This window comes from Solanum lycopersicum, chromosome 10 (assembly GCF_036512215.1).
Source record: "Solanum lycopersicum chromosome 10, SLM_r2.1".
Classification (NCBI taxonomy): Eukaryota; Viridiplantae; Streptophyta; class Magnoliopsida; order Solanales; family Solanaceae; genus Solanum; species Solanum lycopersicum.
In genome coordinates this window covers 31,836,277-31,863,128 of record NC_090809.1, presented here as the reverse complement: position 1 = coordinate 31,863,128, position 26,852 = coordinate 31,836,277, and the positions used below count along the sequence as shown (strand labels likewise).

Below are 26,852 nucleotides of genomic sequence, written 5' to 3'. Positions count from 1 at the left end.
ATAATGCACAAGTACCCCCTCAACCTACGTCCGAAATTTCAGAGACACACTTATACTATACGAAGGTCCTATTACCCCTGAACTTATTTTATTAATAATTTTCTACCCCTTTTTGGCTTACGTAACATTATCTTGTGGGCCCAATGCTAGTTGACTTTTTTTTCAAGCTAGTGCCACGTAGGTCGAAAAGTGGTAGAAAATTACTTATAAAATAAGTTCAGTGGGGTAATAGGACCTTAGTATAGTATAAGTATGTCTCTGGGATTTCGGGCATAGGTTGAGGAGGTACTTGTGCATTTTCCCTATATAAAAAGATAATTCTAGAATTATTTATTATCTATCTTCACAGATTTTTGTTAGCGTGAAATTACATTTTTTCCCTTGGTCGTCCTCCCACTTCACTCTTCTATATAATAGAAACTAGATATGAAAGGGCCTGTTAACGAGCCCAATATTTCAATCTTAAATTTATTATTTCGTGATTAAATATAAAAATACATATCTGGACTTGCTCCTATACAGTATTTTCTTGACTGTTCATCATGATTAACTATCTAAAACTCATTTAGTCATAATGATATCTTTCCTGCCACAAATAATAACCTTAAATTCATAATTCAAATTCAAGGTAGAGCTAAGAGTTAAGTCTTGATAGTTCTTTCGAATCCTTTTTAGAAAGTTTCTTTGTGTCTTTTGAGGAGTCTTCTTTAATTTCTAATAACTTGTTCAAGACTTGAGTAAGTGAGTATGAGAATCATCGAGATTCTTCCTATCATGAATCATAACTCTTTAATTCATAATTCAAATTCAAATTCAAGAAATACATGAACTTCATATTGTTATTTAGACCCTCAACTCGAGTCGTTCATGCCCATAAATTTGGCATGAACTTCATAAGTTGAGTATCTTTGAGAGGAGTAGTATCTTCAAGGTCTAAGTCTTGAGTATTGAGTTCCTAATCATTTAAGGATTATATTCCTAATTATGGGGCTACTACATGTTACCCACGGAGGTCCTTGAGTTGAGAAATTCATGCCTATACACTACAACAAATTCGATTATCAGGAACAAATAATTTCGTCATTTATAAACCATATCTCGTCACTAAAAATCTTGTGAGACGAAAAATAATTCGTCACTAAAAGTATACAAAGACGATTTAGTGCTTCTTCGCTGAAAATATTATATTAACTACAAAAAAAATCGTTCTCATATTCTTAAACAGTTGTGACAAATTTATTTATTGTAAAAAGTACGTATATTTTTTTGTAGTTAATAGTACGTTTTGTCACTAAAAAGGTTATTACTACCGACAAAATTATATTGTCACTAGCTATTTAACTTCAAACAGTGACAAAATCAATTGTCTCTGTAGTAAAATGTATTTGTAGTTGAAGAAAATCTAATTTCTCTACTAATGACTATATTTTATATACAAAAAGTTATTATGTTCTTTAATGTATTAGGATAAATTTATCATTACAAAAAAAGTTTATTTTCCTATGATACAATATATATATATATATATATATATATATATATAATTATCAAAGAATATAGTGCATCAACACTAAGTGATATTTCTTCTCTCTTAACCAAATATCTTGATTTTGGGTTTTGGATATGCAAAAAAATCTTAATAGGGAGCGCTATATCCGAATAGGCATTATTTTGACTCAAAGTATAATTAATCGATTTTTCATATGAATATTGCATAATTATTAAAATTACTATTAGGAATTTGCTATTTTTGTCATCTCTTTCTAAATAGTAGCCAACTTAAATTTATTTACTTCTCTAACTAATGTATTGATTTCATGAGTTTCGATTCTTAACTTCTTATTTGAGACAAAAGAATAGTAATATTAAGTAAATAAAGTACATAATCTACTATAATTAAATAAATTTTAAATTGATTAATTTTAAAATATAAAATATTTTATAATCAAAATATTCTTATTATCAATGTACGTAAATTGAACAGAAAAATATTATTATTTCTCTTCAATATTTGATTCACAAAATTTTAAAACTCTAATCAAAGAACTATTATTATAAATTTGGTAAGACTCTTAGTTTACTTTAATTTCATTTAGTTTATCTATCTATCTATTTTATTTATTATTTTTTATTCTGATTAAAATATATTTACTGTCATTTGATACATCTTAAATCATATTTATTTTAGTGCAAAAAGAAAAGGTGTTAATGAAACATAATAAAATAATAAGTACTCTTCTAAAAAATGGGTCCCACAATTTTAAATAGACACATAGTCATCATAATTATAATTTATATTATTCTCGAAAATGAGATTATTTACAAATTTGTCATTGGTCGTCCCTCACTTCACTCTTCTATATAGTAATAAAATAACTAGATCAGTGCAGTCCGTGCTATGCACGGGCCCAACAAATTGATTAAGAAATTTTTTTAATACATTTACTTGAGAAAAATTCTATTATTACGAGATAGTTGAAATAAATTATTTTTATACCAAAATTACAAGGAATGCAAAGTTATATTTACAAATATAGTACAAAATTGTCTCTTAGGTAGGGAGGAATGCCAATAGCCCTTTATTGTTTGTATGCTCAACCAATGTTTGTTCCTCGGAACAGAAGACATGTTGAACTAAGATGTACATGGTTAAAAATTAATAAAATTCTATTCCCTTGTCTTATTATTATCTTTAATACAATCTCTTGTTTGTCACAAGAAAATGAAAAATCTATCTTGTATATCTAATTGATGTTGTCTACTTTTAAGAATCAGTGAATAGTACACACATCATTGTCCCCACTGCGAGAAAGAAGAAATGAATATAATTATTCTAATTATAGCATCAAAAAATATCTAGATTAATTTGCATGTGTTCAGACCCAGGACCACTAACAAAATTTCTTGTTTCTTACAGTCAATGCAATTTTCTCATACTCAAAAAAATCAAAACAGACGATCAAACATTGGAGCCCCAATATTAAGCTCCCAATATACCTACAATAAAGTTTGCTTCAGCGGATACAACAGAATCATTGTTGAACAAGTGGTTTTGTCTATGTCTCAAATGTTTGATGCAACAATATAACTTGTTTAACGATGGTTATGTTGTCCATAAATTTGTAATTTAGCATATGGTCAGATTTAATGATTATTTTGCAAGGGAAAAAATTACTTGTTCACTAATTAAATATGAAGATTTTGTCTTGTGAAAAAAAATGTAGAAAGCAAATTAGGTAGTTCAATTATCTAATGCCAGGAATTTTTCAAGTAACTTATAGAATTTTGGGATATAAAATGAAACAACAATAATTTGATAAAGATACAAATAGTTTTATAATATTATTTGTTATCAGTAAGCTTATAGCATTATTACTACAAAAATTATATAAAGCATTTTGATTAACAAAGCCATGAGCACACAAATATCAACAAAAACTGAAGTTTGTGTCCCATTGAAGAGAGGAGCAGAAATACGTTCCATTGCACAAGTAGAGGAAAAGATAATTTCACCAACTTATTTAAATCCCTGTAAGAAAAAATAGAAACTTACTTGACTATTAAGTACATGATCACCTACATCTCTTTATTTGTTCTGAACTTCTGCTTCTCACAATTGTAGAACATAATAACATGTATAAATTTCATATATTAGTAATAAGAATGAACACATATAGCAAGCATCATGCCGACCTTGTTATGAACACACACATTCTCAGACATCATCCTCGTGCTTTCTTTCACGTAATAATAGTTTTAATGTCAGTGGTGGAGACAAAATTTCAAAATATAACAAGTAAAAACTAGAATAGATTCAAGGGGTATATACATAAAAAATATTTTTATAATGTATAAATAATGTAATTTCTACCGATGAACCACTTGAGGAAACACTGTCAAATGAAATACGTAATCAGATAGAATTATTATTTTGTAGAAGAAATATTCATATTCTAGCGTAGAGTTTGTTGATTTCTTGACTTGTATATTACCTCTAAAGTAATCAAATTAAATTTTATGAACACAATGCTTCTTATAGATAAGAAATACCAAGGAATGTACTACTCCCATAAAAAAAGATGAATCAATATGTAAACCATTATTCTTATAACAAAATATTTAAATTGGATGAATATAAAATAGGCAATAGACACCCAAATCACTTGCGCATATATACTATCAATACATGAATTTTATTGGACACATGCATTTTGGCCCACACCAACAATTTCACCTCTTGAATAACACAATGGCAAAAAATATGTCTGCAGCGCACATGAAAATTCATTCAGCTCCTCCAGAATCTTCGAAAGATAAGGAGGCTAGCAACATATTCAGTGAAATCCAATCAGTGAGGTATAAGAAGGGTAGAATGTAAGCTAACCTTACCACTAACTCGTCAAACAAAAAATTGTGTCATATTCGTGGAAGTATGAGTCTTCACATCAAAGGGCATCTCTTGTGGCCTACACGGTATATCTATTGATGACTTCAAAATCATGTAAAACAAAATACAATGGCTATATCTCGATCCTATTCTAATGACCCTTACGAGATAATCTGTTACTATTAAGTTGAATGCAATTAGTTGCTATACTTGCTAATGATCATTGAGATGATTTCATGTTGGTTGAGGATCAAATTTAAATAGTTAAGTATGGAGCACATGAATTCATACTTTAACCCTCATTATAAACTCAACTAATTAAAATAATAAAATCAAATTCAGAGAAGTAAAATAATTAGCTTCAAGTTGTAGAGCATCAAAAAAAACTATTCAGTTATTTTGAGTGTATTATCAAAAATCTTTTTGCATTAATTGCTCATTTGATGGATCTTTTCTAATATCATTTGAAAAATCTAGATTGGAGTATCTAAAATGTATCAAAAGTTTCATGACAAATTTATACTCAAAGTTAGTGTTATTTTATCTCATCTGGGAGCAAGGATAAATTAGTCCTAGAAGTAACCCCAAGATAATTTTGTCCGCGAATAAAACAACACTCCAGGAGAAGAACAGTACATAAGACTTCAAACAGGGTTCCTTCCTCTCTTCGCTCTCCAAGTTTTGATTCAATCTACAGAGCCGTAATCATAAAATGTTTAAGACACTATTTATTAATTACTGACTTTCCTATGAACATAAAATTTTTGATGATATTTTTAGAAAAAGATCGAGCAGAAAATATATTTATAACCTTCAGCTCTGTAGGATTATTCATGGGAACAAACCATGTAGAGAAATCCAACTGAACAATGAAGGCTTCTTCTCAAGTTAGGTGAAGCTATGAACATTAAAATACAACAATGAGAATCTTCAAAATTCAAACGATAAAAATATGTAAACTAAATAGATCTACTCAAGAAGGCAGGAGCAAGAAGAAAATACCAACTGATGAAGCTATTGACAGTAAGAAATACCTTTTCAAAAGATTTTTTATAGTGCTAACTGGTACAATTAAACCAATGAGACATAAATTTTTGTACCATCTCTTTTTCAATACCATTGAATTGATTTCCAAAGTTAACTCTCTCCTTGTTTCTCTTTTACCTCTACGACGAAAAAAAGGGATATTATCCAAAAACATACATAATAATAATCCATTGAATAGACAATCAAGCATATTTGAGTTGTCTGATCCCTTTGGAACTTGAGTGAAATGTAATATTTATTATTATTGAAATGCTAAAAAATATTGAAAAAATTAAGAATGATCGATAAAATGGTAGAAGACAAGAACATAATAAAAAGACAAAAATACGCTTACTTTTATTTCAAATAACAAAACCTAAAATTTTGTACAACATTTCCTGCACAATGTATAATAACATTAAGTTGTGGTCGTCCTCTTCTTCGTGCTTCTATATAATATAAATAAAATTTAGGAATAAAATATTAACTATTCAAACACATTTTATTTAAAATTATTTTAAAATTTTCTTTCAAAAACATGTCAAAACAAGCTTTATTAGCGATTATTATTGTTTGTAAAAAGTTAATTAACCGAAATTCTTCATTTTAACACAATTATAAAAATATATTTATGCGCGAATTATAAAAGCAAAGACATGTATGGATTCTTTTAGATTTTCATTTTTGTGATTAATTATCTAATTATTATTTCTCCCTATATTTTTTATTTAATGAAAGTTTCACACTACAAAATAAAAAGAAAAAAAATCTATAGAATGTGATTGAAAATGTGAGTCCATATAAATGTCACATCATTAGGATACACATGACATTTAAGAAAATATATTTGGTTGTATTGTCATTTTAAATCCATTACCGCTTTTTTGATGCCATAACATAAAAATAAACATTCTAGAATATTTATGAAATGACAAATTTGCCCTTGGTCGTCCTCAACTTGGCTCTTCTCTTTTTCAATACCATTGAATTGGTTTACAAAGTTAAGTCCCTCCTTGTTTGTCTTTTACCTCTACAACGAAAAGAAGACATATTAGCCAAAAATCATACATAACAGTAATCCATTGAATAACCAATCAAGCATATTTTAGTTGTCTGATCCCTTTGGAACTTGAGTGAAATGTAATGAGATAGAAGACAAGAACATAATAAAAAGAAAAAAATACGCTTACTTTTATTTTAAATAAAAAAACATAAAATTTTGTACAACATTTCCTGCACAATGTATAATAACATTAAGGTGTGGTCGTCCTCTTCTTCATGCTCCTATATAATTGAAATAAAATTTAGGAACAAATTATTAACTATTCAAACACATTTTATTTTAAATTAGTTAAAAAATTTATTTCAAAAACATGTCAAAAAAGCTTAATTAGCGTTTATTATTGTTTATAAAAAGTTAATTAACGGAAACTTTTCATTTTAACACAATTATAAAAATTTCTTTATGGGCGATTTTAAAAGTAAAGACATGTATGGATTCTTTTAGATTTTTATTTTGTCATTAATTATACAATTATTATTTCTCCCTATATTTTTCTTTTAATGAAAGTTTCACACTACAAAATAAAAAGAAAAAAAATCTATAGAAAATGTGATTGAAAATGTGAGTCCATATAAATGTCACATCACTAGGATACACATGACGTTTAAGAAAATATATTTGGTTGTATTGTCATTATAATTACATTACCACTTTTTTCATGCCATAACATAAAAATAAATATTCTAGAATATTTATGAAATGACAAATTTGCCCTTGGTTGTCCTCAACTTGGCTCTTCTATATAATGTAATTACTATAGATACTTCTATAATATTAAAATTAAATTTATATACCTTCATTATATTTTTTGTTTAAATGTATTTTTTTAATCTAAATATGTCCCTTTTTGATATATTTTTGTCACGACCCAAATCGGGCCGCGACTGGCACCCACACTTACCCTCCTGTGTGAGCGGACCAACCAAATCTAAACCTTAACATTTCAATATAATATCAACAAAAGTAATGCGGAAGACTTAAACTCATTAATAAAATCAATAACTATTATTATCCCCAAAATCTGTAAGTCATCATCACAAGAACATCTATGATCAAATTACTAAACTAAGAGTATCCTAAAAAGCTAAAACAAGTAAAAGCTAGTCCATGCCGGAACTTCAAGGCATCAAGACATGAAGAGGAAGATCCAGTCCAAGCTAGAAGCATTAGCTCACCCTGAAATCCGGTGTAATGAAGACTGGCTAGAGTTGCGGTTGAGTTGAAGACGATGGCACGTTTGCTGCACTCTACAAATAACAAAGAAGAAAACATAAAAGTAGGGGGTCAGTACAAACACAAGTACTGAGTAGGTATCATCGGCCAACTCAAAATAGAAAACAGTATATACCAAGTAATATCATAAAATCAACTATGATACTCAACATGTAGCATTTACAATTACCATAACCCTTGGTTACAACACCAAGTTCATCAATGAGGACTCGCGCCTCCTCATCATACTCATTTGGGATTTAGGTTCATTAGATTGAGTATATTAACATCTTTCAAGATTCATTATCTTTATTCCTCTCGTGTCGGTACGTGACACTCCGCTCCTCATATACTATCCTGGTGTCGGAACGTGACACTCCGATCCTTATATACTATCCTGGTACCGGAACGTGGCACCCGATCCATATTCTATCCTGGTGTCGGAACGTGACACTCCGATCCTCATATACTATCCTGGCACCCGAACGTGGCACTCGATCCATATTCTATCCTGGTGTCGGAACGTGACACTCCGATCCTCATATACTATCCTGGTACTGGAACGTGGCACCCGATCCATATTCTATCCTGGTGTCGGAACGTGACACTCCGATCCTCATATACTATCCTGGTACTGGAACGTGACACCCGATCCCTTAATCTCCTTCTATCAATTCATCAAGCCTTCTTTCTTACCAAGGCATCATCAATCTCATTATTTTAGTTCATCACGCCTTCTTTATACCAAGGCCTCATCATTAACAAAGAGATTAGGGTTTTTCAAGATTTGGGATTCAATAACTTCATCATGCTTGTATAATCACAATTATATAATTACATTCATGCAAGCATACAATTAAGCACATAGCAGGGTTTATAATATTATCAATACATATCATTCGCTATTAAGAGTTTACTACGAATATTGTAAGAGAAACCATAACCTACCTCCACCGAAGACTAGTGATCAAGCAAGCAAATTCCCAAAGCTTTGTTCTTCTTCTCTCCCTGTTCGTTCGTTTTCTCCCTCTTTCTCTTGTTCTTTCTATTTTCTTTATTCAAACCCTCTTTCTTTTACCCTAATTAGTTTATAATTAAGAATAAAAGATGGCAATAATAACCCACTAATTAACTTAAGGTTACCTCTTTTATCCCCCAAGAATTTGAGTTATTAATATAAACCCACGAAATATATAATTATAGCAGGAATAGTCCAAAACGCCTCTTTAAAACTTAACCAGAAATCCGACTCCGACTGGGATTACGCAACCTGTGACGGCCCGTCGCGCCTGCGACGGTCCGTCATGCAGGTTCGTCAGAGACTCGATTTCCTTAAGGAGTCTGTGACGGCCCGTCGTACCTACGACGGTCCGTCCTGCACTTCCGTCACGACGTTAAGAGAATCGTTCCCTGTACCAAATTCTCAAGAGTTGAAGTGTTTTGAAATGGTGGATCACGACGGTTCGTCGTGCCTGTGACGGTCCGCCCTGCAGGTCCGTCACAGAGTTCAGAGAGTCGATTTCAGCACCCAAATTTCAGAATTTCTAAGTGTTTTGGAATGAGACACCCTCGATGGTCCGTCGTGCCCATGACGGTCTGTCGTGGGTTCCGTCGTGTCAGCCTATTTTTCCAGAAATAAAATCTGCTGTTCGAAACAACTAAACAGGTCGTTACAATTTTGATATAATATTTTTTGTAATTTTGATTAATGACCACGTCACAAGCATAAAATCAAATTATTCATCCCCAAGTTTAAATATCAATCTTTTTAGTGTACGAATCGTTATTTTTGTTTTGTTTGCTAAATTGGTACATTTTCTTTTACGAAATCCTTCTATCATAGATCGTTACATTTTAGACCATTTATCATCCGACCCGTTTTACTAACACTCCATCTAAATTATTTGTAACACTTCAAAAATTCAACACGTGTTCTAGAGCCTAACATAAGTGTCATAAGGTCTAGTTTAACATATATAAGTCATTTAGGAAGTCTAGACACCAAAACGTCCAAGAACGTCAATGACGTCCGAAAATTAGTTCAAGGAGGTACTTGCATGCCTTAGCCTATTTGACTAGCTTTTAGGAGTCGGAAAATGATGAAAATTGGTGAAAAGGTTTCTAACATGTATTAGAGTTATTTCATAGTCGAAACATCCGGGCACGACTCCCCGAGGACCAACCAAGGGCCCTTGAGGAGGACCCTTGCATTTTGGGGTCAAAGAACAGCCCAAAACCAGTGTGCACAGACGAGTGTCATCGACGGGGCGTATGTCGCAACTGGGCGTCAATGGTCACTTAGCCAAAATCTTAGAAGGGTAATTTTTCATAGTCTCTGACCAAAACAACGGACTAACATGATGGAGGGTCCTGTGGCCGTCGTCTCACAGACGGACCGTAGATTGAGGTCTCGTCTGTGAGGGGTCTATATTTCTGCACATTTTCACTTAAGTTAATTAATTAATTGGCTTATTTAGGAAGTTAATTATGGGTTATGGGATTATTTAACCACCTATATAAAGTTCTAACCCAATTAGACTAACTAAAACTCCCATAATTCCCAAATCCAAAACTCTCTTCGTTCTCTCTTCTTTCTCTCTCTGGTGAAGAACTCCATTAAAGACCAATCTAGGGGAGGGTTTAAGGTCTGCAAAAGGTAAAATTTCTCCATCAATATTCATCAATTTGTAAGGTATGAGATCTCTTTCCTCAAAGGGTTCCATCAAATTGATTTTAAAAGTTGAATTTTCAAGTGGGTTTCATCCAATCTCGAAATTGATGTTATGGATTACTTTGTTTATGATTTTTTTGATATTATGAATATATTAACATGTAATTTAACTCAATTATGTTATATCTTGATGCATTGATCTAGTTTTTAGAAGATGACTCTTACCCCTTAACCCTAGGTGATGATCTTGATATGAATTGTGTTATATTGGTTCAAGTGACTTGGTTATTGGTTAAATTAATACTATATGATGTTATTTTACTAACCATGAATGAATTAGGGTGAACTATAGTCCTATCAAGCTAGTTCTTGAGAAGTGATTTAGGTTATGAAGTATGTTGTGCGTTTGCCCTAAGTATCTTGTCTTAAGCTATGAACTAGTATTGAATTGTGATATAGTGATTATTTTAGCCTTGTTATCATGTTTATTATTGATTTATGATGATGTTACACCCTAATTGGGTTGAATTAAGGGTTGGTGGTAAGACCTTGATGATAAATTATAATGGAGACTTGGTAACTCTTGTGATCCTTATCCTTTACTTCAAATTATGGTTAATTGTGATTAAGCCATGATGTTGTATTGGAGTATGCCTTCCATTAGGATTGATAGGGTGGTAATGATGTTGAATTTACTTGACTATGGTTTGTGAGGTGTTGTCTATGATGTAAATGTTATAAGGATGGTGAATGATTTACCAATGTGCCTTATTATGAAGTGATTTGTAAATGTGCTAACCTCACTTATATGAATTGTAATGAAAGGATTATACTCATGCAATTCTTATTGAGCTATGATGATGATGATGATGTTTATACAAGGGTTAGACCCTATGAACTACATTAAGCTATGAAGATTAATAAAAACATTAAAGACATTTCAAAAGGGACTCTGGCTTAGCACCGAGTGAACTAGAGTAAGGAGTGTCCCTTCTCATATAGGGAAGGTAGGATCACTAATGTACTCTTGATATTGGAGACTATAATGCATGTAGCATAAAGAGGGTCCCAACTATATCTCCTAGTTCTTGAACTATGTTGCCCCCATAGGAATACTAGCTAGTGGATCCACGTAGTTGCTATGTTCATATTTTGGTACTACCTTGGCAAGTAGTCCGCCTTCTTTCGGTGTAGGGTTCCATGAAACCGGATTTCATATTAGCTCATGTGGTCTATGTTTGTTAGGGCAAGATGTTCCCAAAAAGTAAAATAAATTTAAGAGATGAAACTTAAATAACCTAAGTGTTTTAGCTTAGTCTAGGTAGGGGTATGAGACTCTACCTAAACATTGAACTAGTTAGCCTTGAAAGAAGTCTTAGGAGGATGTTCTTATGTATGAATATTCTTATAATGGTATACGATATGCATATGGTGAACTTGCACATTGTTGATATTATATGTTGATTAGTTTCACTTATGAATATGTGTTGGTATACATTATTAAAGTATGATGATATGTACTCTTAAATGTCATGCTATGTGAAGTGGGATGTTGGTCATCATTCTTGTTGGGTTACTTGATTGAGTAAGGTTATAGGGCCTTGCTTGGTCATTGCACTTGCCGACTTGATAGGGTTCATGGGAGAATTATCTTGCTTTGATTATGTTGAAATGTACTCATTATTCATTCTTGTTGCTATTATGACTTGATGCTAGAGTTACTTGACTATGTATTCAATTACATGATATGCATGTTGACTTGACTAGATTTGATGTTGTTGGTCTTGTGATGTACATGCCTATGACGTAATGAATATGTTCTATAGATTTGGCATGGTCTTGTTGAATGTGCATAAAGGTTTCAAAGTAAATTGCATACTTATTGAAATGTCCCTTTTCTTAGCATGATTTCAAGATATGTGTGCATATAGTCTCATACTTAGTACATGTGGTTTACTAACTCCATTTCTTTTATTTCTGCAATATTTTAGGTTCCGTTCGTTGAAGGACTTCCGGGAGATGACCTTGTAGAAGACTTGGAATTCTTGATCATCCAAGTTGGGTAGGTCCTCACTTTCCGAGGGTAATGCCACTAGCAAGCCTATGATGTTGCTTTAGTATTAAGACTCTTATGTTCTTTCCTTTTTTTTTGGATATTAGACATTGTATGACCTATATGTGGTCTTGTTTAATTGATGTACGGGCTAGGCCCAAAATTGTATACTCTTGTTAGATGATTATGATATGGTACATATTTTTGAGACTATGTTATATTCTATATATCTATGTACAATAAAAGTAGAAGACTAAGTAATCTTTCTATACGAAGGGTCTATGTAAGCTCGATATATATATACTATGTAAAGGTGTGTAAACCTCAATGTAGAAGTAGTAAAAAGTTTTAAATTTCCGCTAATTTTGACCTATGAATGTAATGATGTAATCTAAGAGGCTAGTCTTAGTCCTCAAAGAGGACGCCGACACCGATTACGTCTAATTATTTGTTCTCAAGCACTTGTTAATCACTTTTTTTTACCAAGATCTTAAATTCTTTACAAATAGAATTCCTGCTCTGCTTATCTTTAGACTAGCTTGTTATCTTTTTTACTATCTATAAATTTATTTTCTAAAATCTATTTTATATACTTGTGTCTCTATGTAACACCCTGAATATTTCTAATCCAAGAGTTGAACCATTCTTTATATGCGTCTAAGGTTGTATCAGGCGATTCTTATTGTGCATTGGTTTAAGGTCACTTCTCTAGTGTGAATATATTTGGAGATGAATTAAGGTCATAAAAATCTTCTGGCACAAAGTTATGTTGAAAGATTCATTATCAATTGAGTTTCAGTAAAAGATATTACTTGAGCCAACTTTAAACGATCATATCTATTAGAATATGAAGTGTTAGGTAGCCCATAACCTATCATATTAAAGTTTTATGAATCTTCATTCATATGCCACCAAGTTCATATTAATTGAGATTTGGAGTAAAAAGTTATGTCCGTTTTAGTGAAATCGTGTCAGGATTTTCACATTCGGCATTACGGACAATGGAGTGTCGTTGCGGTTACTTTTAGAAACTTCATGCACGTGTTCCTAGGTTATTTTGGTCCTTTTCCAAGATTTTTAGTCTTATTTTAAGTTATTTTTGAGTGTTTTAAAGAAGAATATAATTCAACTAATAGTTTTCCTCTCATAATTATAAATCTAGACATTCAAGTCTCCAAATATTCTCTCAAAACTCAACTAGGGTTCCTCTTCTCCATCACGAACCCTAAAACTTCCATAAAAAAAATTCAAGATGAAATGAGAAGCCTCCATCCAACGTTTTCCCATGTTCTTCCACTCTAAGAACTCTATTTTTTTCTCAAGATCAAGCACCAAGGTTCGAAGATCAAATGTCTATTCCAAGAAAGCTAATGTTCTTCCTCAGGCTAGAGAAAAATTAAGTCTTCATCAAAGGTTAGCTTGGATACCACGCCTGATATGGAATATTTATAAATGGTTGGTTTAGTTTTTATGTCGGTACACTAACTACGGATGCCTCGGGTACCATGCTATACACTAGTAGTTTGGCTTGCGTTCCATGAGAGGAACATGTGTGAGTTTATGGTTTCATGAGAGGAACTTCATAGCATTTGTGAACTAAGTTGATGTTTTGTTAGATTAATTGATATACTAAATTGGTGAAATGATATGATATTAATTGCGTAAAGGGCGACTTATAAAGAATGATTAAAATTTAGCTAATTCTATTATGGGTGGGCAAGTCCGTAGGTGTTAATAGTAAATTACTAGTTTAGAGATTGTTCGAGGATGAATAAAAGTTTAAGTATGGAGTGGTGATCTTAGGCGTATTTATATGCCTAATTACTAATAGTCGCCCACATATATCTTGTGTTATGAGAATACTCTTCATGCTATTTTGTTATGTTTGAATTAACTTGCAATGATTGCACACTAATACATGCAATTAGCTTATGCAGGAGTTTTTGAAGGATAATTGAGTGCATGGGAGCTAGTACAATTAAGAGAAGTGCGGACGGAACTCCAAGGAGCACGCAACTGATGAAAATGTGACACTTTGCATTGAGGCACATCCTTAACGCGCTGCCCTTACCAGCAAACTTCTAGAGCACTCACCCTGGCATCCAGGGGATAAGCTTCAAAAGTACCACAATGCATGAAAAATCCTTAGTTTTAAGGATTCCCAATCCTATGAGAGAAAAAAAATTAGTTTTCCAAATTTTATTTAGGACCTCAGGTTTCTTCTGTAGGTTTTTTTTCTTGTGCAAGAGCAATTGATAAATAATTCATCTAAGGTTTCAATCCTCCAATATTTTTTTAGTCTTGAATTACACGAAAATAATTTTTTTATGTTTTCAATGATTATGAGTGTCTCAAAGCCTTTATTTTGGTTTTGTAACCATGGGTGATTGTTGAACTTCGATTTTCATGGATTAATATGGTTAGCAAATAAATTATTTTTGTTTTCTTGTTTTAATATATTTCATGACTGACCAAACATTGAGATTAATATATCGTTTATTCTTAAACTCAAGAGATGAATAGTTAGATAGATCAATGAATACAAATAGCGCAATCTTTCTTGCATACCAGTTGTTTATATTCGTGTTTAGAATTGACACTGGAACGAACACAATACTTGATTAAGAAACAGGATGAAATATAAATTCTCACCAGTTGAATCTGTGTATCCCTACTCAATGATGTAGATAAATAGTCAACTTGGGTAGGCAGTTGGATATCGAGAGATCATGATCATAACACCAACCCTGTAAATTAATAGTGATAATCATAAGTAATTCATGAGAGAGATGGGATACATGAAACCTTAAGTATGTCGCAGCAATAGAATTGCCCTGTTATCGTTTAAAATACCAAATTGTAGTTGTCATTATTTATTATTTTCAAAATTGAATTATTTGAAAAAGTAGTATAAAAATACAAGATTCTTGAAAAGACTTTCTCTAATTTGTGGAATTAGTTGACTTAAATATAAATTGATCATATGCACTTTGGTTTCGACAACCCGGTTCTGAAAGTGTCATTTATTACTTTTGCAACCGCCTACACTTGTGTGTGCATTTTAGAGCAATAATTTTTTGGCGACGTTGTTGTGGATGAGTCATTCATTGAGGTTATGCTGTGTCAATTGGTATACTGAAGTTTTGAAATGATATTATATTAATTTCATAAAGGTGAACTACAAAAGAATGATTAAAAGTATTTTGTTGATTCTAGTGGGGGTGGAATATTCCTTAGTGGTTAATGGTGAATTGATAATTTAGAGATTATTTGAGGACGAACAAACGTTTAAGTATGGATAGTGATATTAGACTTATTTATAGGTCTATTTACTAATAGTTCTCCACATATGTCTTGTATTTTGAGAAAAAATTTTATGCTATTTTTTATGTTTGAATTTACTTACAATGGTGGCACATTAAGACATGTGATTGGTTAGATTATACATGAGATTTTAAAGGAAAATTGAGCCATGGGAGCTAGTACAGAAAAGAAGTATGGACGTAACTCCAAGAAGCACACAACAAATGAAACAATGATAATGTGGGTTGAGGCGCATCCTTGGCGCGCTGCCCCAACCAGCAAACTTTAGAAGCACTCACCGTGGAGCACTGCTGGCGTGCCATGCCAAGGCCTAAACTTCAGAAGCTCCATCCTGCCGCATTGGTAGCGCGCCACACCAAGGTCATCCCAATGAAATATCATTCATTTTAAAGATTTTGATCCTATGAGAGAAAGAAATTAGTTTCCCAAATTTTATAATTAGGACCTTAGGTATCTTTTGTAGGGTTACTTCTTAATTTTTCGTGTGCAATTGCAAGGGATAAACAATTTGTTAGACTGTATGTGTCTGCTATATATCAATGGACCAGTTCCCTTGACTCAGCAAGAACAATAACTTAAGTAAAAATGATAAAGTAAATAACAGAAACAGTTTACATGGAAAGCCTCTTTCTCAAGGATGGTGAAAATTACGATCCATACTCACAAGATTTCAACTCAACTCCATTATCATCAAGGAGAAAGTATTCTAATTAAAAACTCTTGCAATCTAGGAATTTAACTCTAAATCCCTTCCCCCTCACTGTAACAACTCTGTTAAAACACGTTTCAAAGCAACAACTATTTTGACCACTAAATCAATTAACTCTATTCGATTTTGACTTCATCCAGTCACCATAGCTAACTCTAGCTATAACTTAGAATCCATGATAAAAACTGAAACTGATCTAATTCCTTTATAATACAGGAATATATCTACAAAAATAAGCACTGAAATATAAATCTAAGACAATTAAGAATGATGACAGCTTTGTGAGGTCCCTTGGTGTTCTTGATGAAGATATTTCTAGAAAGAATTGATTTTGGAATGTTCTTGAACTTTTTAGTAATGCCAAATTAAGGTTGTCTCCATTGAGGTGAACCTTATATATGATGGACACAAACCTTAGAAACAACACTATTGGCCAACGACCCTGCCATACTGTACCAGAGGCGTTCCACCTCCTGCAGTCATATAGATGGCAGAGTGCGCAAAGTACTTTTTGATCTATCCTTTTCTTATATAGGAACACCATTCCTATATGGGATCAAGTCCCCTTATCGGATCTCATTATTGGTCAAATCATCAGAACTAAATCATAACACAATTCATATTAATTTTTAATCTTATACTTATTCTTTAATCTTAAACTACATGAAAATTTATTGTTTATGTTTTTGATCAGTGACTAAAAGTCTTTGTTTTGGAGATGTAGTCATGGGTGATTGTTCAACATCGATTGATTTCTATGAATTAATTTGGTTATCATATAAATTACTCTTCTATTCTTATTTTTGTATTTCATGATTTTGCAGTCATTTTAGATAAAATATATAAATTGATCATAAGTCCTTTGGGTTCAGGAATCTAGGTTTGAAAGAGTCATTTATTACTTATACAATTACGTACACTGTGCATTTGGAGCAACAAAGTCTCATTAATGGAAATGTCTCTCCCCACTCCTAATCATTGACCATGCAGAGCATTAACCACTCTCTTTCAGCATTTCAAAAAATATTCGACCCCTTCTTTAAAAAATAATTACTATATATCCATATATCCAATCAGAATAGACAAACTTTAAATGAAATTTAAGTTGAAGACCATAATGTAGAGCAAGAAAGAATGAAATAGTGAGAACACTTGAATGTAAGAAACAGAACAAAGGTTAGAAGAGTTTTGTAATCATAAGTAAAATTAAAATGAGAGATGAATTCTGGACATGAAAGAGAGGAGAATAACTCAAAGGAGAAAAAAAGAAAAGTAAAAGAAGCACATGAGAATGGAGGAAGTTACCCAAAGAAAGATTAAGGGTGCGTTTGGTATGAAGGAAAATGTTTTCCTAGAAAATATTTACCTGGAAAACAAGTAGATTTTGGATTTATTTTCTCATGTTTGGTTGGTGAGTAAAAACTATTTTTCGGAAATGATTTTTAGTGTTCGATTTATGAATGAAAAATGTTTTTAAGAAACATCTTTTATTTTTATTAGAGTAGAAAATAATTTCTGTAATTTAACATATTTTTTTTTGAAAATAAAATTATTTTTTTTGGGGGTGGGGTGGGTGGGCAGAGGGGGCAGGGGGCAGGAGATATAAAAATTAAAAGATAAACTTAATAATATTTTAAAAAAACAATTTTTTTGGGGAGGGGGGTTGTTAGGGGTGGGTAAGGGGTTGGCGGAGGGGGATAGGAGTTTAAAAATAAAAATTTAAAGTTGAAAATATTTTTAAAAAGTAAAATTAATCTTTTCGGGAGGGGGGTGGTTGTGGGGTGCGGTGCGGTGGTGGGTGGGTGGGTAAGGGGTTAGGGATTGGGTGAAAAAATAAAATTTTGAAATTGAAAATATTTTTTAAAAATTGATGTTTTTTTTTCAAAAGAAATGTAATTTGAAATTAGAGGAGAATTTTGAAAAATGTCTTTCTTAATTTTTGAAGGAAAGTCATTTTCCTTAATTTTGAAGAAAATGAGTTGATTTGGAAAATATTTTTCAAGACTTTTATCTCGTACCAAACACGAGAAAATTGGATTCCTTCGTACCAAACAACACTCTAATAATTGTAAAGAACATCAAGAGATTGAATAGGAGGAGCGGACAATTCCATGTAATACAGTGGCCTGTTTTGTATCTGAAATAGCAGATGGTTTGCTAAAAGAGAAGTGTGCAATACACGTGCTCACTTATCAACAAGATAAGACCAAATAAGCAGTATAACTCATACAACATGTAGTACAATTAAGCTCTGCAGTTTTAAAGTCCTTTTACTTGTTGGCTTATTATTATAATATAAAGTTAATAAAATAAGAATATAGAATGCACATCGCTTATGATGGAATACATAGATGTCTAAAGAATGAAATGAATTAAATAACATGTTCTTTCCCTAAACGTAAATGTGTAAAGAATGAATTGAATTAAATAACATGTATTTTCCATATGTGATCACGGTAACCAGTATGACTTGAGGTTGTAGTAGGAACAATAAACTTTGAATTCTGGATTTGCCTCTAATCTCCTTAACTTCAAAGAGATATACAAACAAAGAAGCACGAAAGAATATGATGGTGCTCTAGTCTGTATGGTGACGTTGCTCTTGAATCACAGTAAGCTCGGCATCAACATCTAAGTGTTTCTACCTCTTCATCCCTTAAAAAAATGGTAACACCTCAGGAAAGCCTGTTTCGGAATTAACAAGACTATCTCAAGGGAGACTAATCCATCAGATGCAGCTAGCAGGTAGTTCCTGATTCAGATTGTCCACTGTTCGTAAATCATTGTAAGAATGTGTGATTAGCTGCTTGTGATCTGAAAGGAGTTACATGGAGGAATGGATAGTAGTACTGTTGCACATGCACTCTGGGACGGGGTACTTCGTAACATCCCTTCCTCTCTTCCTGAGGTCTGGCTGACCTAATGAATCTTTGTGCAAGTCCAGTATAATTTTGTTGAACTCTGACTCAGAGAGAGATGAGTTAAGAAAATGTGGGAGCATCTGTCTCTTATTAGGAGTGATAGTCTTTTTGTGCCCTGCATAGGCCCTGTGTCCCTGTTAAAAAAACGACCACAATCAACAATAATAAAGAAAAGTTAAATAATCCAACCCCGGCATTTTTGTAGGGATTGTTAGGTTATAAGAAGGGCTTGTAACAGAATGAACCAAACATATATCATACACAGTTTTCAGTTGCATATTTATCTCAAGGCCAAGATGATTATGGAATTTTTTTTTTGATAGGTAATAGATCATGGACAATATTAAGGAAGAAAACAAAAAGAACCAGATCAGATGAATAGTTCCCCAAAAAATAATACGATAGATTGGAAGAACAGGTTGAGAGTATATGGCATGTGTTTGAGCTCCAAACGACAACATTAAAATTTTACATTTGAATTTTTAAAAAATTCTTGTGGATCTTTTTTCAATGGTTAGGTTATAGAGGGTTCAGGAGTGTGAAACTATAGAGGGGCCAGGAGTGGGTTGTTATGGAAACTATCTTCAGTGACTTGTATTGTCCTACTCATAATTTAAGTTTCTACAAACTCACTCACTAACTACAAGTCATAAATGTTTTCTAAGTTCATGTTAGTTCAGTCTGTAGGTTTCTGGACCAATGTTCTTGAAGTATTACCAAGAAGCTTATACACTGGAGGCAGTACCTGGATAGCATGGCCCATGTTTCCTCCATGAGATGGCATAAACACGTCACTGTTCTCACACACTATGTAGTCAATAGCAGCCATAAGTGATGCTTTCTTTGAAAATGTTTCAAGCTCCCCAGGCAAAGCTAGATCCTCTTTGTTATAGAAATGAGGAAATTCCTTAGTCAATGGCTGCAAGGTTTCTTTCCCACCGAACGGAGTGCCACCAGCCCAATAGATCCTTGCGCCCTTTGGAGCTCCCAGAGCCTTGATCAGCCTAAACAGAGATTGCAGATCTGTTAAATACAGAAACAATTTTTAAGTGCATCAAAAGATAAGGGAACAAAAGGAACACTTCCTCAGGAAGTATTACGCCTTGCCTTGTAACTTCCAATGCATTCAAGGGGCAGAGACCAGCAAGCTTTCTTTCATGGTAGGTTATATTTGACCTTGAAGTTAAAAGGTCAGGTCTACGTTTCCGCTCATTGTTTATCATTTCATCATACTCGTGACTTAAACCAGGAAGACATCCCGTCCTCACCCACACATCCTTCTCCATTCGCAAATGTAGAGCAAGAAATGGTCCCTTGCTCCTCATCCTCTCTGTAAGTTTGTTACCGAGCTCTAAGATTGATGGGTTAAATCTCAAAGCATGAAAAGTCACCTAAAAGTTCACAGAAAAAGAAATTAGATTATGCCATATTTTAATTATTGTTACCACTGGAATGAGGTGGAGCATCCAGATTAAAAGCCACCTACCTTGCAACGAAGTTTCTGAAGATCAGATGGTAGATCCTTAGATAGCCTTGAGTCAAGACCTCGTAAAAGAAGAACTCCATCCCTTCTCAGCTGCAGCAAGATCAACCAGAACTATTTAAGTACAAGAACTTTCAGCATCATCTTGAAAAAACAGAGAACTTGTTTTCAACTATTTTTTCTCTATGAAACTCGTGTTAGACTAACAAAAATACTGAATCAAGCTTGTGCCAATGAAATATGCTTTTCTAAGCTCTGAAGTAGTATTACTATTTTAAATTTTAGGTAAGAGTATAGCCTCTCCCAAATCCTGCTGCAGCTGCACGAGCCCTTCACGTGACTTAATAGGAGAGAAAGATTCAGCTTCTAAGGAATGATTTAAACTATTTCTCTTTCGAAATTTCGAATCAATTTCGAAAGTTCCCCTCTCGACATCATTATTCCAAGAAAATTTGATAGTTAAAAATAATCAAAGAGTAAAAAATTCTCTCCAGCTGTCATAAGTCAATTCTAAGACTTTGCCAGCCAACTAAAGCACCACAAGTTTAATAACTTGAAGAGAACAAAATTTGGAATGCAATCAAGAACAAAGTAAAATCAATGTTATGATCATCATCTTTTTCTTGCATTCCATTTTTTAGGTTGGAGTTGAACTTCTAAGCTATGGTCTTACTAAGAGACAAAGGGGAAGGAACTCTAAAACCTTTCTGGTGTAATGTGACCGTATCCATTGAGGGGAAGCATGAAGAGGGGTCCGTTTCTCCTCTACTGGCCTTGTCATCACGTGTGTAGATGGAAGTGATGAAACAATTCGAACGTCATTCCCCAAAACGTTTTTGAAATGATCCAAGTTGAAAATATCAGAAAACTCACTGCATAATACAATTCAAAATATCACAGATAATTGGAAATGAGAGTAAAAATGGAAGGTCCCGAATAAAGAGCAAACCTTTCATCAGCCCAAATAGGATTGACTTGAAAAATGGGAACAACCAAAGCAGCCTCAAGAATTCTAGCAATGACAACAGCATCAACAATTTGATTTCTCTGCTGATTCATTCCCCCAGAAACCACAACCATCAGATACCTAGTCTTGTCCTTGAGAATTTCTCTACCTGTCTTACTGAAATTCAAACAAGGCCTGTAACCCAATCCATCAGGTTGCTTCCAGAACTCACTCTCAGTAAATAATTCACGGGAAATGGAACATGGGTTTTGTGAGAAAGGAAGAAAGTCCAACCACAACCCAACAAAACCAAATAGAAAAACTAAGAAAATCCAGAATCTTGGATTAGTTAGCAAAAGCTTAAACTTACGAGATAAAGGAGTAATTTTCTTTTCAGATGAGAGCATATTTTGAAGATGTGAATTGACTATGTGAGATGGCACTGCAATGTAACATTGATGATTCTTTGATAAACCCATCCTAGACTAACATTGGAAGTTTGTTTGTATAAGAGAAAGAAAAATGGGCAGCTGCTGGGCGGCGATAAACAAAGCGCGTTTGGTATTATGGAAGTCAGACAAGGTATGCTTGTAGTCCTCGTTTGCTTTTTCCATTAAAGGGCTCCCAACATATCCTCTATTATTCTATTCAATTTTAACGTTTTATTGGGCTTCTCCTTCATTTGACCATATTGCCCATACTCCACTCTCCTAACATATATTACAACCTCATTTGTTCGCATTTAATAAAGGTTTTAATCTTAATCATTTATCATTCAGATTTAATCTATTAAGTATATTTGATTTTTAGATCTGAAACTAAATCATTCAGATTCAACCCATTAAATTCATTTGTTTTATTTTTTAAAAAATCTCTTAATGGTTTTGAAGAAATCTCTGTTTTAAGCATGCCTTTTTTCACATAACTAAAAACTTTCTTTCTCTCTTTTTTCAATCAAACACCATGTTTTTCCTCTTGAACTGGTAAGTTTTCATAAATCCTTTCAAGTTTTTTTTATATTAATAATTTTCTTGTATTGACTGTGTCAAGAACACTGTTGGTATATTGACGTTTATCAAGGTTTTTGAATGAAAAAAATTGTACTTCCAAATCATGATTATTAGAATAATTATTTTTTTTAATCAAGAGCGGTATATTTTGTTGAAATGAAAATTTTTATGATATTTAATTAATTTAATGTTAATTACACATGCACATTCATATATTGAAAATAAACAATATTAATTATTTAGTGTTCAGATTTAGAGAACACATCTTAATATTCAGATGTGTATTCAGATCAAAACATCTGAATCTTAATGCAAATCTTAATATTCAGATGTGTATTCAAACTCAGACCTCTTAATCTTAATGAAAACAAATGAGGCCTACGTCCGTTGCACTTTTTTCTTTTTTATGTTTTGTTTTTGGCTCAAGTCATTTATGGTCTTCCAAAATTTTCTTTATTTATATTTTACTTAGACACTTTAATTAATATAATTATACCTATTTAACACTCTTTTATTTATATGTACCTATTAAATAATTTTTTATGACATTACATCATAGGTATATTACACCTCTAAGAAGCACCCCAAACAAAATAAAATTACTTATAGACCAATCACAAAATAACACGTCAACATTTAAAAACTAAAGCAAACATTTCAACATTTTAAAAAATCCCTAAAACATGTCTTCTTCCCCAATTCAAAACAACCTCACCACATCTCCTCACCAGTCCCAGGCTAAATTTTTTTGCCACCTTCTGTCACGCCCCCTTTATATATCCTCCTTCATTTTTCCTTTCTACCATCATTCCACCATCATCCCCATCGTCTTTGATATCTTACTCGAAAAACACTCATTAAATAAATAACAGTAAAAAAAAAAGAAAATCAGAAGAGTTGATTGATACAACTGAAAAATTCTGACATTATAAAATGTAGAAAATTCAAAGAGTTAAATATGTAGAAGGGAATTTAACTAAAAAGAATAAAAATCTAATTGGTAAAAGACATTCGGTGAACCTCCATTTTTTTTTGCAAAACTACTTCAAATCTAAAATTATTTTCTTTGAAATTGTTAAGAAATTCAAGCCCTAAAAAACTCACAATATAAAAAATCAACAAATCTTTATTAATGTTTAAGAAGACAATGAAATTGTAGAAATGCCAGCTATGATGTTGATGAAAATTTACCAAATCGGGATAGAAGGAAGAGGATAGGTAGTAACTATGGTGTTGATTCTCCTGATCACCATGTGGCGGACGGTCGGTGGACTTGTTACTACCAGAAATGCTTTGGGTGGGTAGGTGGGTTGTGTAGGGTTCATTTTTACTATTCTAATATTTTAATTTGACATATTTCCTTATAATATATTTTTATATAATTTTTTGAATTCAAATGACATATATCACAATTTAATTCGTTGTTGTGTTATATCATCGCGAGTGTATCTCAAATACATTAATTTTTATTTGATTGTCAAAAAAATGTCAAAGAGGTATCAATTCGAAGTGGTAGAGATGTTCAATAGGTACAAATCTCAATTGAGATGGGTGTTCACGTAAATTGTACGGACAACTTTAAGTGACCGTCGATTACTTAAGTCTTTGTTTTTTATTCAGTAACTTCATTCATGCTTTGCACAGTCATCAAAAACACAAACAATTTAGTAAATATAAAATAATGTCTTTGTCTAATATGTATTGAATAGGCATGTATCTAAGTTTGAAAATCTTAAATATTCTTTTGAGAGCTTCTTCTACTATAAAAATAATATAGTTGTTCCTTTCTATAATTATGTAGACGTATAATTTGGTTTCATAAGGAAAAGATGTAAAAAAAATACATGTGGTCTTCCTTTTTAGTACTAAAAGAACAATAGTGTAATTTATAACGATTTTATAATAAATAATAAAAATACACTATTATTTAAAGTGTAAAACAAAAGTAGCAGCAACAGAAGAAGAAGGAGGAGGAGGAGGAGAAGAAGAAGAAGAAGGAGGAAGAAGAGGAAGAGGAGGAGGAGAAGAAAGTAATAAATATACTTTTGAAAAATAAATGAGATATAATGGGTTTGTTAATTATAATAAATATATTTTTAACCTAAATAAGTAATAGTTATAATTAAAAAGCGAGTAATGTCTTTGTCTCGGAAACTTCTACATACTAATTAACTTTAACATAAAATAAATATTTTATAACGTGAAAAATATAAGTAATATTCTTGTTCTTGAAAAATCAATCAACTAATTGCTATTTAATTTCAAAGCATTATGGTTAGATGATCCAAAATGAACTCAAAGAATGAATACCAAAATGTCCTCTTCTCATAATTCATTTAAACTATTTATCTAGATGACAATATATTTAGGCTATTTATTCCATTTGTATAATTAAATTTGAGTTTAGTTATTTTGATTTTTTCCACTCTCCTCAAATCAAATAGGAATCTTAATTATGTTTATTAAATTGAATTTTAAAAAAATAATAATATTATAAAATAAAGACTAAATACTATAAATAAACTAATAACAACCAAGAAGAGAAGAATGTAGTATAGAGATAAAATAGAAAACTTTTATCTTCCTTATTTTTGGTGTATTTCCAAATAGGTTACAATGCCATTTATAGGCATAAGAGGGGTACAATGGACATTTATTGATTTTGTTTACAACATTCCCCCTTAGATGTCCATGTAAAATAAAATTCTTAGTAAAATAACAAATTTCAATAGTGTTCCTAAAACGCATTACTAGTTGCCTCATTAAAAACCTTATTAGGAAAATCTAGTGGGATAAAATCATGATTAAGGAAAAAAGAGTAACGTGTATTTTAATCTCCCTAATGAAAATCACTATTTAGCTGCACAAGTTTTCTAATTCCAATCTTGTATACCATCTTCTCGAAAGTTGCGGTTGGTAAAGACATGATGAATAAATCAACCATATTATCACTCGAACAAATATGATGTATGTTGATAGCACCATTCTTCAGGAGCTCATGTGTGTAGAAAAACTTCGGTGAAATGTGTTTCGTTCTATCTCCTTTATGAATCCTCCGCTGAGTTGTGTTATGCATGCTGCATTATCTTCATATAAAATTGTGGGTACTTTGTCGCATTTCAAACCACTTTTTTCTCGAGTAAGGTGTATAATCGACCTTAACTATACACATTCTTGGCTTTCCTCATGAATAAATATTATCTGAACATGATTTGATTACGTGTCCACAGTGGACTGTTTCCTAGACTCGAAGATATGGAAGTACCCCCACATGTGAATACATAACCTCTTTGAGATCTAGTTTTATGTGGGTCAGACAAATATCCTGCACAGCATAGCCAACAAGGTCTGGGCTACAATAGTTAGAATAAAATATACTCATATCGATAGTCCCTTGTAGGTACCGCAATATGTGTTTGATCCCATTCCAATGTCTCTTAGTAGGACCAGAACTACATCTTGCTAAAAAATAAACCAAAAAGTTTATATCAGACTTTATAGTGTTAGCAAGATACATTATTGCACCAATGACACTGAGATATGGTACTTCAGGACCAAGAATTCCCTCATTCTTTTCTTGAGGTCGAAATGAATCTTTATTCACATCAAGTGATTGAACAACATTGAAGTACTTAATAGAGATGCTTCATCCATATACAATATTTTCAACACCTTTTCTGTGTATGCAGATTGATGAACAAAAATGTTGTTTGTCAAATGCTCTATTTTCAAACCAAGATATAATTTTATCTTTTCGAGATCTTCATCCCAAATTCATTCTTTAAATAATCGATTGCTATGTGAAGTTCCACTGGAGTTCCAATAAGATTTATGTCATCGACATACATATCAAGTACAACAAACCCTAATATTGTTTTCTTTATAAACACACATGGTCAAATCACATCATTCATATAACCTTCCTTAGATAAATACTCAATAAGATAATTATACCACATGCGTCCAGATTGCTTCAAACCATACAATGATCTTTGCAATCTAATTGAGTACATTTCAAAAGGCTTTGAAATGTATGCTTTGGGCATT

The 26,852-nt window shown here is 32.3% G+C and overlaps 1 protein-coding gene across 2 annotated transcripts; it reads right to left on the bottom strand.

Annotated features, from left to right (window-relative positions):
• Positions 1-18,702: 18,702 nt before the first annotated feature.
• On the bottom strand, positions 18,703-23,688 carry LOC101252730 (O-fucosyltransferase 20). Of its 2 annotated transcripts, XM_010329208.4 has the most exons (7): positions 22,166-22,426; positions 21,799-21,990; positions 21,553-21,721; positions 20,853-20,942; positions 20,474-20,757; positions 20,112-20,370; positions 18,703-19,500 (listed from the first exon to the last, which is right to left on the bottom strand). In XM_010329208.4, the coding sequence occupies exons 2-7, from the start codon at positions 21,927-21,929 to the stop codon at positions 19,270-19,272; spliced, it is 1,164 nt and encodes a 387-aa protein (XP_010327510.1). In that variant the 5' UTR covers positions 21,930-21,990; positions 22,166-22,426; the 3' UTR covers positions 18,703-19,269. The 2 variants fall into 2 exon arrangements, with proteins under 2 accessions (XP_010327510.1, XP_004248822.1); XM_004248774.5 differs by having other exon boundaries at positions 21,799-23,688.
• Positions 23,689-26,852: the final 3,164 nt, after the last annotated feature.